The 18,330-nt window shown below is 40.8% G+C and overlaps 1 protein-coding gene across 2 annotated transcripts in view; it reads right to left on the reverse strand.

Annotated features, from left to right (window-relative positions):
- med23 (mediator complex subunit 23) overlaps positions 1-18,330 on the reverse strand; it is a 70,864-nt gene that overhangs the window by 24,812 nt on the left and 27,722 nt on the right. For both annotated transcript variants that reach the window (XM_017720774.2, XM_017720775.2), the window contains 4 exons: positions 15,234-15,439; positions 9,597-9,777; positions 6,216-6,386; positions 1,124-1,340 (listed from right to left, as the gene is read on the reverse strand). In XM_017720774.2, coding sequence (XP_017576263.1) covers positions 1,124-1,340; positions 6,216-6,386; positions 9,597-9,777; positions 15,234-15,439 — 775 coding nt within the window. The remainder of the gene's footprint in view (positions 1-1,123; positions 1,341-6,215; positions 6,387-9,596; positions 9,778-15,233; positions 15,440-18,330) is intronic.

The raw sequence follows: 18,330 nt of genomic DNA on the forward strand, positions 1-18,330 counted from the left end.
CATCTCCAGCAGGAAACTTTTCCTCAAAACGAGATCAGTTTCTTGCAAAACATCTATGTTCGTCTTTTTACGAGGCTGAAGTCGCTTCCCATTCTCCAGCTTCTTGTTCGAGTTTTCACATTCCACCTTAAATGCTTCACCATTTAAGGAAGAACGGGAGAATTCGAACTAGAAGCTGCTAAATGAGAAACTTCAGCCGCGTTTCAGTATCAGGAAACCAGCTGGAGTGACTATAAAGTCCATTCGTCTCCAAATTATCGATGTTCGTCTTAAATCTCTCTCTTTGCCATGTCGTAGCTACTAGCTGGGCGAGACTGTTGTCCGTGTCGCTATGGTGACCTGCCGTCTGGGTTAAAGGGTGAATCAGCAGTTCTACATTAACTCCAGCGTTTAAGACCATTTACTGCTAAACTGTGTTGAACGATCAGCAGAACTTTACTTCATGACAAGGATTATTATACTTTTACAAAAATTCTAATTCTGCCGTGGAGTCGCAACAGGACAGTAAAAGAGCTGCATGTTGCAGAGCCCTGTCCTATTATCTTTGGGGTCAGTTTGACGCCATTCAGTGTTCAACATCTCTAAATAAATTAACGACATCATTTTTTGCTTCATATTTTTAATGAATAACCCTAATTTAATGGAAACAACTGGGTAAAAATCAAATGAACATCAGGATGGGTTTAATGTCCTGTACACATTCTGAATGAATCAATGTTTTGTGGTCAGTTTGAACCCAGACAGTTTTACCTTTAAAAAAAAAAACAAAAAAACTAAGAAATCAGCATTTCACACCATCGTTTTGGTGTCTTGGGCGATACTAAAGTCACTATAACACGCAATTTTGCAATCTTCAAAAACGTCCCTATGCTTTCGGCCCTAACCCAACACAACCATAGTTGTAGTAGTGCAAGAACCACTAATAGTTCACCGCACATGGTGGAGGGGAGAACGTAACTCCCACCATAAACGGCTGAATCCAAGAATAAAAGATGTTAGTAAATTTGAGGATAACAGGAGGGTTAATTACCTGACTGCTACAAAGGCAACAGTAACCATCTGCACTGCATCACTGCATAACATCACCTCCTAAGCTTTTCATTAAAAATCACTCCCCCCTCACCATGGAACTTGTAGAGGCCTCCAAGGTGGTCCAGCAGGGTCTCCAGGGACTTTGAGACAGGCAGCAGCTCTAGGAAGCGATGGATGACGATGTCGAAGACGGGTAGGAATCGCAGACACACGTTCCCGAAGTAGATGGGCAGGTACTGCGGCTGGAGCTGCACTGGGGGGTTCACCTGCTCCGCCAGACCCTCAAAGTACAGCTTCTCTGGGTACTTCTGCAAGTGGAGAGAGTAACAGAGAGAGAGAGAGAGAGAGAGAGAGAGAGAGAGAGAGAGAGAGAGAGAGAGAGAGAGATGAAAGCTGCCACCAATATGGATCCTGATTTTAATTTAAATATATAAGTTAAATGTAAATTTATACGGTCAAAACTGAAACAGACTCCAGTTTCAGCTAAACAGTCGTTTACTGACTGATGCAGCTGTCAATCTACAACTGCCACATTCATCAAATGAGCAAATCCTAAGGTGGACGCATTTTGACAACGCGACAAAGTGAGCGGAGATCAACTTTATGCAAATAAGGAGTGAAACGACAAAGAAGGCTGCTTCCTATTTCCCCCATTATATCAAAAACAGGACTGGTAAACAGCAGAGGGCGCCCACGAGTGAGTCCTCAATGAACGGGAGTGAAAGGAGCTCAACGGCTAAAAACGAGAAGTTAAAATCATTTCTAATCACTCGCCCAGAACTTTCCATTAGCTTTAGAAAGTAGACTCACCTGTGTGTTTCCTTTTTTCTACCACAAACAGAAGGACACTAACATTACTGCTACTGACAGCTGATTGGTGGGTGAGCGCAGCAGCTCGTTGGCTGTTCGCGGTCACTGACGTCATGAACGTACATGAGGCGGCGTTTCAAACTCAGATAACGAGTTTAAAAGCTATTAAAAATATAAAAACAGCTGCTCTGTGTTCAGGAAATGATCGTATTAATTTACATTAATATATTTAATCATTTATAAACTAAGATTTTGCTCAAATGCTTCAACTTGCATTCATTTTGGTCTCGCTCGGTGGCGCCCTCTAGCGTTTGAGAAACCTGGCAGACATTACAGATTGGCTCTTCTCCTCTCTATGCTCCCTTTCTGGTTCCTAAAAGTTGTTCCTACTAGAGATGGAATAATGGTGGTGCCACAAAGACAGTAATCAAAAAGACCAGACAGCGTTTTTCTTTATTTTAATTAAAATAATGAGCGACTTCTCACGAGGATTTCTCATTTTGGCGGGATGCATCTGATTTGTGCTTGGCGTCAGTGAAACCATAGCAACTAACGGAACCAACCGGAGTTCAGAAACGCCAACCGGCGATGAGCGCTCAGCGGTTTGGCCGACAAGCAGTGAAGAGGCACTGCCGGTGTGACCGCAGGGTAACGGTGGTGTGTGCTGAAGTGAACCGGTTAAGCCTGAATTGCTATAAGCAGCTGCTGAATCTTAGCAGATTCTACTGCAGTCTGACTGGAGCAGGATCACAAACTCACCAAAGCTGATTTTACAGGCCAAGCGAGTCAGTCGCACCCGAGGTGGAGCTCAGGACGGCTCATTCCACATTCTCACTCGAGTTCACTCTGAAGGATGAAGGCTCTCTCTCTCCAGAGCAGCAGAGCATGTATTTTTCATCTCTTCGGCAGAAACTCTACCATTTCCAGTTTTCTAGTTTGACCTACATTTCAAATAATATTTTGCACCTAAGCAGAATCCGATTTGTGATCTCTCTCTGGATTGTTGAGCCTGGTTACTTCCTTCAATAAACCTCTATACAGAACCATCCATCCATCCACCCCTATATATATATATATATATATATATATATCCATATATAGAACCATGAACACTCAATGAAGCATCTGCATGTTTAAAGCGTTCTTCAGACTCAGACTTAGTTTCTTAGATCAGAGAAAGGTCTAGAAATCCGATTCAGAAGTCTGATAAAGAGGCTGGATTTGAGCTCAGTAGTCAGGTTCCTCAGGGCTGTGAGCTCTTACTCTGATTTCTTTCATTTCTCAGTCTGAGCATGAGCGAAAACAGACGGTACCGGGAATAAGTGACCAGCGTCGCCGCGAGACGCACCAAAACACTTTTGGAGCAACCAAATACATGCTTGACAAAATGAAGGACTTAAATATTCTTTATCTTCTAGATGATGTATGTGCGTAATTTCAGGGAAAGTGACACGATTTTTTTTTAAAAACCTTTATATTAAGTTTGTCGTCTTCTGTGCGTTTACTGGCTGGTTGTAAAGCAGAAATCTGATTACTGTCTGACTCATGTAGAACTGGAGGTTCCCCATTATCTGAATACTCAAAAGTTACTTTTTTGCAGTTATGGGATTATTAAGCACATGTAAACGTATTAATCAGATTACTGAGAAAATCAGATTTGCTGCAGTTATGGGATTATTAAGTGCAGGTAAACGCACTCATTGTTGTGGGGTATAAAATAAGGGTAAAAAGAATCATAAACATTTAACAAAAACAGATCAAACTGAAATGCCTCCCCCAACAATCCCAGACATTTTTAGAGCTTGAATATCAAAACGTTTTTAGGCTTTTTAAGGTTTCACAGGGACATAATACACAAATGTCCAATAAAAACACAAAGTTTAAGTCTACCAAAGGTTCTTAACCCCACCTGAATCACTTTCCTCACATACCCTTTGTCCCACTGTCAGTGGAGGAAACGGTGTACGCTGCCACATGAGGGGACGGATACATCCAGTCCCTTCACTGCTCCAACGGGTCAGGGTAAGGGGTCAGGAGGTGGTTTGGGATTGAACTTTCCTTCACTAACATTTACCACAGTTGCACAGCGAGCAAAGCGAGGGCAGACACTGTAACTTCTGAAATGTCAGCGCAAATAACAGGGCAGAGGAGAAAAAAGAGCCAGAACTGAAATGTTGGTATTTCAGAGGCTGAACGCAATCTGGATGATAAGGGGCTCTGAAGGGCTTTCTGTTCTGAAACGTTCTTCATTCGGCTGGGAGTATCTATTCAGATAAATGCAGCCAGTCTGGAATACATTATTAATACATTCATCAATTACAAACACCCACCTGATTCTCTCTGGAATGGCAGGCAATTGAGCTGGTCACAGGAGCACTCCACCAAAAACTGCCAGTAATGAATGCAAGCTAGTGACGTCCAGCTGGCACGAGAGGCTTTGAGCAGCGCCAACAAGACCCTTGCTGCTAACTGTGTGCTGGGTAAAGTGATCCCTCAGATCTCGATGTGTCTGCAATCCCATTATCCCAAACATCATTAGAGCCATCAGAATTAAGACCTAGAACGGCTTCAGATCATCGCTGTCGCCTGAACTAAACTTCGTGTCGGTGTTTTTCGGTTTTTGACATAATTTGAAGCCACCTGTTGCCCTTTACATCGTGTGCAAATGTCATGATGAACGGACTAAAAGAAACAGCTCAAAATTACTAGGACAAAATTCTGGTTCCATTAAAAGTAAAGAAGGTTTTTTCCTTCTCCTGTAAAAGTTCTGATTTTGGAGGTTTTTGAGGTTTTGCTCCGACAGCAACATCGTATTAGAAAACTAGCAAATGCCTCTAGAATCATTCACAGGTCACATGTTAAACCATTAGGATCCTTTACAGCCCGTGTGTCAAACACAAGGCCCGTGGGCCAGATCAGGCCCTTGACACAACTTTCTATTGTGTAGGTTTTTTGTTTTTAATCTAGTATTTAAAATTTCTTTTAATATGAGTCTGTTTTACAAATGTGCTGCACTACAGTCCCCAGCATGCACTGCAATGTTATGTTCACTATGTCCTGCTATGATGTCTGGTTTGGAGACTGTGGCTCTGTCTAAAAGACAGGAGGCTGAGCTGGAGGTGGCGGAGATGAAGATGCTGAGATTTTCGTTGGGAGTGACAAGGATGGACAGGATTAGAAATGAGCAGATCAGAGGGACAGTGAAGGTGGAGCAGTTTGGAGATAAAGCCAGAGAGGCCAGGTTGAGATGGTTTGGACATGTGTTGAGGAGGAATAGTGGATATATTGGGCAAAGAATGTTGGAGATGGAGCTGCCGGGTAGAAGGAGAAGAGGTAGACCTCAGAGAAGGTTTATGGATGTAGTGAAGGTGGACATGGAGATGGTTGGTGTGAAAGTAGAGGAGGCAGTGGATAGGGCGAGATGGAGGCAGGTGATCCGCTGTGGCGACCCCTAAAGGGAGCAGCCGAAAGAAGAAGATTTTGTGTAAAAGCCCCTCAAATGAGCAGAACGTGTGTTTTATGATCTCCACATATCACTACATGCTTACAATTTACTGCTGAAAGCCAAAAATCTCCAACGCTCTTTGTGCTATTTTATAAAAGTGATGTTTCCAGAGCAAATCACTGAAGAGACGCCGTCTGTTTATAGTTTAGAGCCCAGATTTGGGGAAAAACGGGTCGACTTTCAGTAGAAAAACAAACTGAGTTCAGCTTCTTTTATTATAAGGGTTTAAAATGACATCACCGTCTATTAGACTGGAGAGAAGAGCTACAGCCTCACACGACGCCCAGCTTCTGAATGGAGCTTATGGAATATGAACGTTATGAAGAACATGAGGTGTGTTTTGGACCCACCGGTGGTCCCGAGTAGATGAACAGGCTAAACGAACTTGCAGTAAAGAAAGGATGGCAGGAGTCTAGTTCAAGAAGATAGGTAGGTTTAAGAGACTGAGCTCCTGGGGGCGTTTAAATAATGAATTTTTAATGTACTCATGTAATATTTCAAGGTCTACTACAAGTGCCTGCATTTTACAGTTGATGTTTTTGCGAATTTTAAATAAACAATGTCCAGTTGTGGTTACAGCACATCATTAATTAAAAATGAAATAAAACATTTTTTTTCTGTGGGCCACAGACTTGTTGAGATCGACCCTTTTACTCGCCGAGTTTGACAGCCCTGTTTTACAGCGTGGTCTCGACCTACCAACTAAAGCCACCAGGAACCACGAACATTAAGGAACACTGAATGTTTCCTATGTTTCTGTTTCTCAGAGAAAGCAGAAGACAGGACAGAGCAACCTATGAAGGAGCAAGGACTTTTTTGGGGAGGCCCTTGTTGGTGGGATCTGCACTGGCGTCTTGGGTAAAGTTACCTTATGGTAGGTCATGTGCTTGTTGTGCCAGTCACTCTGCAGCCAGTGTTCCGGCGCGTTCTCCTTGACGAAGTCGCTGACGCGGTTGCGGAAGTCGTTGGGCTTGAGGAGAAGAAGCTGAATGATGAAGTAGCAAACCTGCGCCTCGTTCCCCTCGTGACTCCTCATTGCCTAGGCAACAACAAAACAGAGAGGAGGGGGGTGAACCTCAAATTCCCACAGAAAATCCTCACAAGGCGGCACAACATCCGAGACACGACTCTCAATTCGAGGACCCGAGACTTTTCGGCTGGATCAGCGACACTTTCCGCGAATAGAATTCGTCTCGAAACATAAAAAATTGTAGCAAAAGTATTGTAAAACTGTCATTAAAGTTAACCAAATAATTATATATATATAAGAATTATTTAACTAATAAATAATAATAAAAATAATTAACTAATAAAATAATTTAAATTATTTACAACTATTAACATCCAGAAATTTTTCACAATTAATAAAATTCACAATTAATAAAATTCTGAACATTATTTCCCCACCTCAAGTGGACAAAACAGAGACAATTTGAGCTGGTTTTATCATAAATGACTGTGTTGTCAATATTAATGCAGTGCAAAAAAACTAAGTATAATAAAACTGAGCAGAAGGGAAAATAGAAAATTTGCTTTAATCAAAATGATTTTTTTATTAAAATCTTTGTTTCAAGCCATTTTTACTTTATTTCCACTGAAAAGAAGAAGTTTTAGCCATGCTGCTTGATCAATTTTTTGTGCGTAAACCGAGAAAACAGAATACGAAGACTGACCTGTCTGACGGTCATCGTGGAGAAAACAATGTGATGCAACTTCCCGTACATTTCATAATAAATGGAATGTTCCATTTATTTTACGAGGGAAACCGGTTTTGAGAAACAAGGTATAAAATGTGTTAGACAGGATAAAATCCCCTTTTCTGTTGAATGAAATAAATTCAAAAGGAAAAAAGACCCTAAATTCATTTAAAATGGAATAAAATGAAACTGGTGCCTGTGTAAGATTTCAATGAACATGCTTCATAAAGAAGGTCAATGTCAGTGAGGTGGGATACAGACATTTTAGATGGTTTTGATCATTTACGTGATCATTTTAATCATTTCATTTTAGGTTAAAGTGCTGAGGCCACACTTTTTACAGAAATCAAACAACTACAATCACTTTATTGCGCTTAAAAAGGTAACAGGACATAAATGAAACTACTGATGGAAAGTGGCCAGTATAGTTTCAAAGGACTACGTGGTCGTACTTGAAGATTCTCAGGAGCATAAAAATGTTCATTTGAGCTCTAAACTCCTCTAACTGTAGAAAGTTGACATATTTGGTGAATTTTTGAAATAGACAAAACTGTCAGAACAAAACCTTGTTTTTCAATTTGTGTCATAAGTTGAAAGTGCCTGTTGTTCTTTACATTGGGTGTAAATTTCATGATGAATGGTCCAAAAGAAACCCAAAATGACTTGGGAAAAAATTCTGGTTCCATTGACTTCCATTAAAAGTAAACTAAGTTTTTCCCTTCTCCTGTAAAGTTCCCATTTTGACAACAACTTTCATTACATATTTTATTATTTATAATTACTTGGCATTTGTTTTCTTTATGCCATATAATGTACATATGCCATAGTCACATATACAGTACTGTAGCTAAAATTGCAGAAAAAACGTTTTATTTATTTATTTATTATTATTACCTCAAAATATGGCCTCACCCTTTACACATAACTATGGGGACGAGCTCTTCTGTGGTGCTTGGAAATCTATACGCTTGATTTAAAAACCTATACTGCTAAATTGAGGCTCTAGAAGGTGTTAAAATAACTTAGTTTTATTTTAAAATATAAATAAATTGTAAATAAAACCCCAACGTGCTTTTTCAAGTGTAATAGATCTGTAAACACTAGTGACACCGTAGAATGACCCAAAAAATAATACAGAAACTTTCTGCCTCGTCTTTTAACACCACTAAGCAAAAACAACTGATCTGATTCACCACAGATTCCCCCAGCTCAGCGTCTGAGGCCCCTTCAGCCTCTCTCTATCTTTAAAACTCATACAGCACAATGTTATCGTTTCTTTTTGGTACAGGATGATGTTTTACTACCACTGAGACCAGACAGCTCTGATACATCAGCACATACAGTGTAATAAAACCCTGTTCAACAAAAGCCTCATTTATCAGTAAAGGCCCGTTCTGCCGGGGTCACATGCTGACAGCAGGGAAAGCGTCCCTGGTAATTATTCCTGACGTTCTCCATCGATTAGGAGCTGACAGAGAGCGTGTTGTGTCCGGGGAGAAGTATTGAATACTCGGCTGAAGCTCTTGCCCCACAGGTGGTTCACAGGGGAACAAATTAGGGCAGATGTGTTGAGCAATAAAATGACAAACACCTGCACTGATTTTCTTTTTTCCCTCAATTATTTAACACTTTGATGGAAAGTGTGCGCTACAGGCTATTGTACATAGAACCTTTTTAAAAAGGGTTCTACACAGCGCCCAAAAAGGTTGATCTACTGTTACAAGCTTGACACCTTTACAGTATAAGAACCTATTTGGGTGATTCTATACTCTATATAGAACCGTATATAGAGACGTAAACGTTTTTAATGAAACATGCATTTTACTAAACGGCTGCTACAGAACATCAAACCACACGCTGTCAATCACGAACATCCACTAAAATATGGAATTTAACACTTTTGTGTTTCTATTTTTCACAGTTGCCTCGGAATAAAGTCGGTCACACCAGTGACGTCAGCTAGAAGCTTCATATGAGATCATGAGCTGAGTGAGAAGATCTCTGAGAGCTGAGAGACACAGTGGACTCACCATGAGCTTTTCTTCAGAGATCCTCAGAAAACAGGTCGAAGGAGGTCGAGTGACGTCATCGGTGTGACTTTTATTTCAAAAATAAGAGTTTTTTTTTGTTACACAGTGACACCAGTGACTCGACTCCTGGGGGACTTTCATTATATATCTTATAATATTTATTGGGCTTTTGTTTTCTTTGTTATTTAAATCATATATCCCAGTCATGTAGAGATTATTGTAGTTAAAACTGCAGAAAAACGTGTTTTTTACCTCAGAATAGGACCTCAGCCTTTACACATGACTGCAAGGACGAGCTCTTCTGTGGTGCTTGGAATTCTAGATTAATTGATTAATATAAAAACCAATATTGCTAAATTGATGCTCAAGAAGGTCTAAGTGGTGAAATCACTTATTTCAAGTGTAATATACCTGTAAACGCTAGGGACACAAAAACTGACGTTTCTATAGAAAGACTAGACGTTTCTGGACGTTTCTGGACAGATTTTATGACCACAGACACACTTTCGGCGTGTTCCTCACCAGACAGAGGATGAGGCGGTCCAGAGTGACGATGTTGTATTTCCACACCATGTCGTTCAGGATTTCGATGCATTTGTTCAACTGCTGCCCCCCCGCTGACGTGGAGAACTCGTACACCAGGAAATCCGCAAACGTCCGGACGTGTGCCACCAGCGCGCGTGCGCCTATCCGCTCCAGAACCCTGACGGACAGACGGGAGGAGAGAGGAACGAGGAACAGCGTTAACCCAGCAGAGGACGGGTTACGTTTTCATTCCTAACAAGCAGATTTCTCTCTGGGGCAGGAGAGCAGTTCAGCCATATTCCCAAAAATACTTGACTTTTACAACCCCATTTCCAAAAAAGTTGGGACGCTGTTCAGAACGTAAAGGAAAATGCTACAAAGACAACATATCAAATGTTCAAACTGAGAAACTTTGATGCCAGCAACACGGGAGCCTGTTCACCGCCGTGTTTCATCACCAGCACTCTGGAAGTGTCTGGGAACTGAGGAGACACTGCTGTAGTTATTTTACATTCATGTTGATACAGGATTTTGGCTGCTCATCAGTTCACAAGGGTCTTATTTGTCGTATTTTTCATGTCATAACGCACCAAATGTTTTCAGTGGGTGACAGGTCTGTCAGTTTAGCACCCGGACTGGCCCAGAGAAGGTGGCAGTGTTTCTGGATCCTGTTTATATTTGGGTTCTTCTTTGTGTTTTAGAGTTTAACAGCGTTTGTGGATGCAGTGATGAACTGTGTTCACAGTCCGTGGTTTTCAGAAGTGTTTCTGAGCCCATGCAGTGATTTCCACCACAGAATCATGTCTGTTTTTAATGCAGTGCTGCCTGAGGGCCCAAAGATCACGGCCAGCAGATACTGGTGTTCAGCCTCGTCCCTCACAGACAGAGATTTCTCCAGATTCTCTCACTCTTTTAATGATATTCTGCACCGTAGACGATGAAAAACGAAAGTTCTTTGCTGTTTTGTGTTGAGAAACGTTCTTGAATTGTTGCTCTATTTGATGGTGCAGTCTTTCACAGAGTGGAGACTCCGCCTCTGAGATGCTCTTTATACCCAAACTTGTTACTGACCTGCTGCCAATCAACCACCAGGTATTTTTTTTTAGCATTACACAACTTCACCAGCCTTTTGTCGCCCCCATCCCAACTTTTTTGGAACGTGTTTATTGCCATCAAATTCAAAAATGCCATATATTCTCCAAATACAATAAAATTTCTCAGTTTCAACATTTGAATTGTAGTCTTTGTGCTATTGTCAACAAAATGTATGGTTTAAATTATTTGCACATCATTGTATTTTGTTTTAAGGGCGGCACGGTGGCGTGGTGGGTAGCGCTGTCGCCTCACAGCGAGGAGGGCCTGGGTTCGATTCCCCGGCCGGGTGACCAGGGTCCTCTCTGTGTGGAGTTTGCATGTTCTCCCCGTGTCTGCGTGGGTTTCCTCCGGGTTCTCCGGTTTCCTCCCACAGTCCAAAGACATGCAGTCAGGCCGATTGGACATGCTAAATTGCCCCTAGGTGTGAGTGTGTGAGTGGCTGTCTGTGTCTGTGTGTCTGCCCTGTGATGGACTGGCGACCTGTCCAGGGTGTATCGTGCCTTTCGCCCGAAGACTGCTGGGATAGGCTCCAGCACCCCCCCGCGACCCTGACGGAGAAGCGGCTTGGAAAATGGATGGATGGATGGATGGATGTATTTTGTTTTAATTTACATTTTGCAGGGCGTCCCAACTTTTTTGGAAATGGGGACGTATTTAACTTTCTCCAATGGACCTTTCCGCTGACTGTACTGGTAACAGTTGTGCTGTAATGCTTTTGGCAAACCGAGCTCTGCTTAGCAGTGAAGAGTCTGACTTGGCAGTCAAGGCAAGATGTCCAGAGCTCTAAATAAATAAATAAATAAATAAATAAATAAATAAATAAATAAATGCGTAAAAAACATACTGAGCAAGGTCAGTAATATCACTTATCAAGCTGCGGCTATTCAGTGACCATTTGCACTGAATCTGTCAGCTGTCATGTTTTATTCTGAATTCATGAATAATAACTATTAGGACAGTTTTATGCACAAGAGCCACATATGCTGAGTAGCTGCTCACATCAACTTATTTAGGTTCTCTCTTTGTATATGCGCATATTCATTTAGGCCAGAACATCATTAACATAAAAAAATACATACATACATAACGATATATATTCAATCAGGTGACTGGTTCTGTATGTATTACGGAAATACAAGAAGAATGGAACGGTTCTTCAAGTGTTCTTCAAAAAAGATTCCCTTTTATAGAACCATGAACACCCAAAGAACCATTTCCAAACATGCTTGAAAGGTAAAATGGCTCTTCAGATTGACGAAGAACGTGCTGAATATGGTTCTACATAGAGCCTTTTTGAAAGTGGTTCTGTATAGGCACCAAAAAGGGTTCTTCTCATAACAGCAGATCCCTTTTGGTGCTATACAGAACCGTATACAAGTCAAGGCAAGTTTATTTATATAGCATTTAAAAAGCAAAGGAGACGAGTAAATCAAAGTCAAGAACAGAAATTAAAAAACGTGATTAAAAAACAGACTTTAAAAGATAAAAATCATAAAATTAAAAATGAAATTAGGATAGTTAAAAACCGAATTAAAAAGAAATTAGGATCAACTGTGGATAATTAAAAATCAAATTAAAAATGTAATTAGGATGATAATTTAATTAAAGATTGAATTAAGATAATTAAAAATCAAATAAAAAGTGCCATTACAGAAGAGAAGGGCTAGAAACGTGAGCAGTGTTGTAAACTGAGCTGAACAGCAACACATTCTGAAGAACCACTTTACCATGCAAATGGTTCTTTTGAGTGTTCGTGGTTCTATATAGAATCAGCGTCTACACCAGGTGTCGCAACCCAAACGTTAAGAAGAGCCATTATGTTCTTTGGATTGGAAAATAAAAATAAAAAAATCAAACTTCGGGAGCCACAACATTTTATGCCCATTTCATTTATGTACGTTTTATTTAAGCATCTTGGCTGTAAATATGTCTCAGTATGTGCTGATGTACCAGTACAGGCTAAAAAATATAAATAAAAACTCCCTTTGCTCTGCTTTAAGCTTTAGCTCAGCTGTAGCTGCTTCTCATTCGCAAGCTTTCTGCTCCAATTTTCCCGTTCCACCTTAAATGGTGCTTGAGGTGCTAGAATGTAACTGCCGCAACATTTAAGGTGGAACGGGAAAATTCGAACGAGAAGCTGGAGAATGAGAAACTTCAGCTTTGTGACTTTTTAGTGTTGGCCAGTTTCTCGTTACAGATTAAACGTATCAGGAAACCAGCTGGAGTGACTATAAACACTAATCAGTCCAAATGTTCTCCAAATGATCTCCAACTTACCGAAGTTAATCTTAAATCTCTCTCTTTGCCTGTTTTGTTAGCTACTAGCTGAATGAGAGGGCAATAGGGCAGTAAAAGGGCTGGATGTGGCTCCAGAGCTGCATGCCGCCAACCCCTATTCTATACTGAAGAACCCATGAAGAACCACCTCTTTAAAGAGTGTAGGCAACTCATTGTTAGCAGTGAGGTAAGTGAGTATTGGGCAGACCAGCTTAAGTTTAAATAGCCCTTATGGTGTCCCAGTGTGCGCAAGAGAGCATCATAGCATCTCACAGGTATATGGTTTTGGAATCAAGAGCTTTAAGAGACTGTATATTTATGTTTTATGTAACTCGACCAGCAGAGACTCTGTTCATTACACTGTCTCGGAAAAACCTTGAGCTGATGAGCTTTACAAGCTCTCAAGCATTTAGAAACCCTGCGGTGCTAAACGTCAAACGCCGCTCTGCAAACAGCGAGTGTGTGAGTGCAGAGAGACTGAAAGCCTTCCATTAAAAGCCTTCTCACTACCCAGTGACGCACAGCCACGAGCAGAGAGCTGCTCTCATTCCACAGTGATGAGACAGACAGAGAGAGAGATAATGGGGGGAAGAGAGAGACAGAAACACTAGAAGAGACTGAGACAGGCGGAAAGCCAACCAGAGACCATTATGTGCTATTTTCTCAGGATTTTTTACTGAGAAGATACTAGATTGCATAAGCGACGAGAAAGTCAAAAGGAAAGTAACAGCTACAGAGAAAGTGTGACTCCTAACAACCACCTGGAAGAGCTGGTAGCCCCCCAAACTGCCCCCATCAGATAAGCAGCACTGAAAGCTTCCATCTCTGAGAGAGAGGAGAAGATCAAGCTGCTTCAGATCTGAAAACATCCACAGGTGTTCCTGTCCATCCTTCCACTGTGAGGAGACTGAAAGGACGTGTAGCTGATCAAGAAGAACCTCAGTGAGAAAAGGAGACGGACACACAGAACAAGGAAGCTGGACGATGAACTGGCCGTCCCGGAGTCCAGACCTCAGCACCACTGAATGGGTTTGATTACTTCAGTGAGTCCGTTTACATGCACTTAATAATCCGATAAGCTGAGAAAATCTGATTTTATCAGCCGTCTGATCAATGCAATTACATGCATTTGAGCAATCAGATAACGTCTGCATGAGTCAGACTTCCAGCTAATAAACTCACAGAAAAAGGCGCGACGCGAACGTAACAAACTCAAACTTCTTTACCTGAAAATATGAACATACATCATCTAGAAAATGACGAATATTTATATCCTTCATTAAATCAAGCATGTATTTGGTTTCAGCGCCACTCCAAAAGTGTTCTGCTGCGTCTCGCCGCGACGCTGCTCGCTTATTTCCGGTACCGCCGTCTGTTTCCGCACATGCTCAGACAGAGAAAGAAATCAGAGTAAGAGTTCGCTGAGAAATCTGATTACTGACCTGAAATCCAGCCTCTTCATCAGATTTTCTTTTGCGGTGTGCTGCCCACACAACCATTTGAATTAATCAGATTGCAGAAATTCAATTATGATTGGATTATCGAGTGCATGTGGATACACTCAGTGCCCCCCCCCCACACTTTTCTACTCCTCTCTGCCACCCCCCACTCCCCTTCATAGATCAGGTGCTTTGGTCTGAACACTGGCTGCCTTATCGGTGAGAACTCGTGCTCTGAGTCATAAGAGCAACAAAGACAGACACTAAAGACACTCAGTCCAACACAACAGGGCTCAGTACAGCCACCGCCAGCTGCAGCCACACAAACACGCCTGTTTCAAAACAGCCTGGGTGTGTAACGTCAGCGCAAGCGCCTATGATTATCATTTAATAGGTTGATTTTCATAAGTAAACAGATGAGTCCGCCTGATCTTCGCTTACCTTTTATGATATAAGATTAAGCTCAAGACATAAATCGTCTGTGTTGCTATGGTGACCAGCCGTCTGCGCTGATCTTCAGGGTTAAAGGGTGAATCAGCAGTTCTACATTAACTCCAGCGTTTGAGACCATTTACTGTGAAACTGTGTTGAAGGATCAGCAGAGCTTTATTTTACTGTAGTGGAGGATTATTTTATTATTACCTACTGATCTGATTCAGCTGTGGAGCCTCAAAAGGGCAATAAAAGAGTCTCATGTCGCTGACCCCTGACATAAGGGCGCCAATATGGAAATAATAAACAAATACAAGTTTAATTTTTCCAGTCGTCCCTCGTAATTACAACGTTAAGATCTACTGACTGTATCTTAGAATGCAGCAGCTACCTGAAGCCAATCTGGTTGATGTGGTCGGTTTCTAGAAGCATCTTCCAGAGCAGGCAAAGGAAGAGCGGAGGAGAGCCCTGCATGGAGAAGTGCGTGATGATGTCATTTTCGTTGGTCATGGACTTCCATTTTCTATATTCTTCCTCCACGTTCTTCTTCAGGTTGAAGCGGCTCTCCTGAGGAACGTTGTTCTGCTTGAAGAACGCCTGCAGTGACGACAGAAGAGAGGCAAGAAGGAATTTATGCACAAGGTGGCAACTGAAATTTCTACAAAACTACAAGGAAAAGCTGGAAATATGTTTCCCTGCAAACTACTTGATCACGGATTAAGGGCTGTCAGCATTACGTTACTGATATTACCAATTACTTTAAACTCTCTCTGTGACAATTATTATAACAACTACTATTAGTCATAATAGTGGCAATAGTAATAGCATTCGTATTGATAGTATTATTAATTATTTTGACAACAGATGAATCAGAGTTTTTAAAAAATGCCAAAACAATAAAAATAAGTGTGTAACAATGTATTGTGAAATAATTATATCACAATACAAAAATTGTGATCAAGGGGCAAAAGATCAGCACCAAACAACAACTGGCTCCAGCACTCATCCTGCATCTAGCTGTAGTATCATTAGTGTGCTATTACAGATCGTTTTTCTTTTTTTGAATTTTGCTCAAAACATAGTAAGAATATTGAATCTTGAGTCCAGTATTGTGAATCGAATCGAGTGCATTGTTACACCCCAAACAAAAATGCAATCTACACAATAACAAACTAAGCAGAGCCTTTGAGATTTCAAAATATTGATTTCACTGAAAGAGAAACTAAGAAACATTTCAAAAAACTTTATTAAAAAAAATATTTAGTACTTTCTTTTTATAAGCGCAGTGCAAGAAATATCAAGCCAAATGATAAATCTAGCTGATATAAATATTTCTCATTTTGGAAAAGCTGTAAGCTGATCATACGGCATTTTTAATAAAGTCAAATTATTTCAAAATATTGGCAAATAATTTAGCTTATTTTAAGAAATATGACAAACAAGAAAAAAATGATCTGCTAGTATACTGAGATAGTTTAACTAACTAAAATCACTTAAAATAAGTAAAAGTCTAGAAATAAGATAAGCTAATAAGCTTTCAACAATCAAAAAGTAAAGAATAATATAAAGAATATACAACAAAGTCCAACAGCGTTGTTCCTAGGTCAGTTTTTAAGTCAGTTAGCATAAAATTCTGGTACACTCTAAAATACAGGGTTATTTATTTAGTTCAAAAAATATGCAAATGCAAGTCATGTCCAAATACTGCACTGTTCTCTAAGTATTTTCATTTATGTTAAATATATGTTGCGTTCCACAGCAACAACAGCTTGTATGAAATCTCCTTTAGAATCCCACTTCTGTTAGAAATAAAGGCCGTTCTAAAAACTCAATGAGCTCTACTGGCCCCATGAGGCTCAAGTGCTTGGACCCCGATGATTGCCACTTCCTATATAGACTAAATTAATGGAAGCTGACTGTTTTGGCTGCTAACAATGACAATATACAGGTTAACCTTTTTGTTGCCCACCGTTTGAAAGCTACAGTCTAAAAAAGAGAGTTCTTCAAGGGGTCTAAAATAAAGAACTCTTTGTATGATAAAGGGCTCTTTGCATCATGAAAAGGTTCTTCGGATGGATGGAAAATTTGCTACAGACAGTTCTATATGGAACCTTTTTTGAAAAGGGTTTTTCTATTGCTACAAATTTGACCAACCGTTTTGGTGCTATATAGAACCATTTTCAAAAACGTTCTATGTAGAACCATCTACGGCACGTTCTCCATCAGAATGAAAAACCCTTTCATGAAGCAAAGATCCTGTGATCATGCAAAGGGTTCTTTGAGTGTTCATGGTTCTATATAGAGCCATTTGCCTTACTAAAGAAAACCTGAAGAAGCATCTTTTAAAGAGTTTATTCAATAAATAAATCTGAAAACAAAACCGGCGATATCTTAGTTCTGATTGGCCAATAAAAGCTGAATATTGTATTTGTGGGTTGGCTTAAACATGAACTGCTGCTGCGCTGTGTTTTAGCTTCTTTTCATCATTAGCTAAGGTGAGGTAGGCTTGTTCCTTTAAATGCCATTTTAGAAAACACTCTGCTGCCCGGCTTTAAATCACAGAGAGAGGAAAGTGTTTTTATCCCTCCAGGGAGCTCCGCTGTGTCTGGAGTTCAGCAGGCAGTCTGAAATGCACTGAGAGAGCGACACAAAACAAGGAATAACAGTTTTTTCATGTTTGGATGCCACAAACATACGGATGAAGCTGTAGATGCCACTCAAATTACTCCACAGCAAACTTCACAGAAGACTTCTCCTCCATGTCCTGCCTACAGAATCATACCAGCCGTGTCTCAGGCCCAGTCCCATTTCACCCCTCGCCCCTACCACTCAGCCCTCATCCCTCCGTTTTGCACGTTCATGACTGTCCAAATGGAGGTTTTTCGGAGACTCACTCCAAACAGAGTCTACAAAATAAAGAAAAACCAGCAAGACGGAGCAAAAGAGACCAAAGAAACCCACAAATGTGAGAATTTTCTCTATTAAAAAATGACGATAATCCCAGTTTTATCTTAGTTTAATGCTGTTTCAATGGATTATGGTACTTTTCTTCATAACAACTATAAAAATAATCAATAATAGCGTGCTAATGTCTTGGTAGCTATCTAGCTAATTTTGCCATTCCACCTTAAATAGTCCAGCAGTTCTGATGCCTGAAGCACCAGAATGGAACTGCTGCACCATTTAAGGTGGAACGTGAAGATTCAAACATGAATCTGGAGAATCTCTGATTTCAGCTTCATATCAGTGAAGAATTAGGGGGGGTGATAATAAATAATTGCCCCCCTCTTTGAAGGCGTATGATCCCTAAATGTAACTAAAGCCCAGCAGTGAGGAGCTGAACTTTCCCCTCCTCTGCTGTCCCTGCAGACGGGCAGGGTCGCCTACAGAGCGGCGCTAGTAGCTGTTAATGAAGTGATGCTCTTTTATCCGAGGGTCTCATTTCAGAGGGAAGATTTCAGTCACTTCCACTTGTAACTCAGTTCCAA

This window comes from Pygocentrus nattereri, chromosome 4, assembly GCF_015220715.1.
Source record: "Pygocentrus nattereri isolate fPygNat1 chromosome 4, fPygNat1.pri, whole genome shotgun sequence".
Taxonomy (NCBI): Eukaryota; Metazoa; Chordata; class Actinopteri; order Characiformes; family Serrasalmidae; genus Pygocentrus; species Pygocentrus nattereri.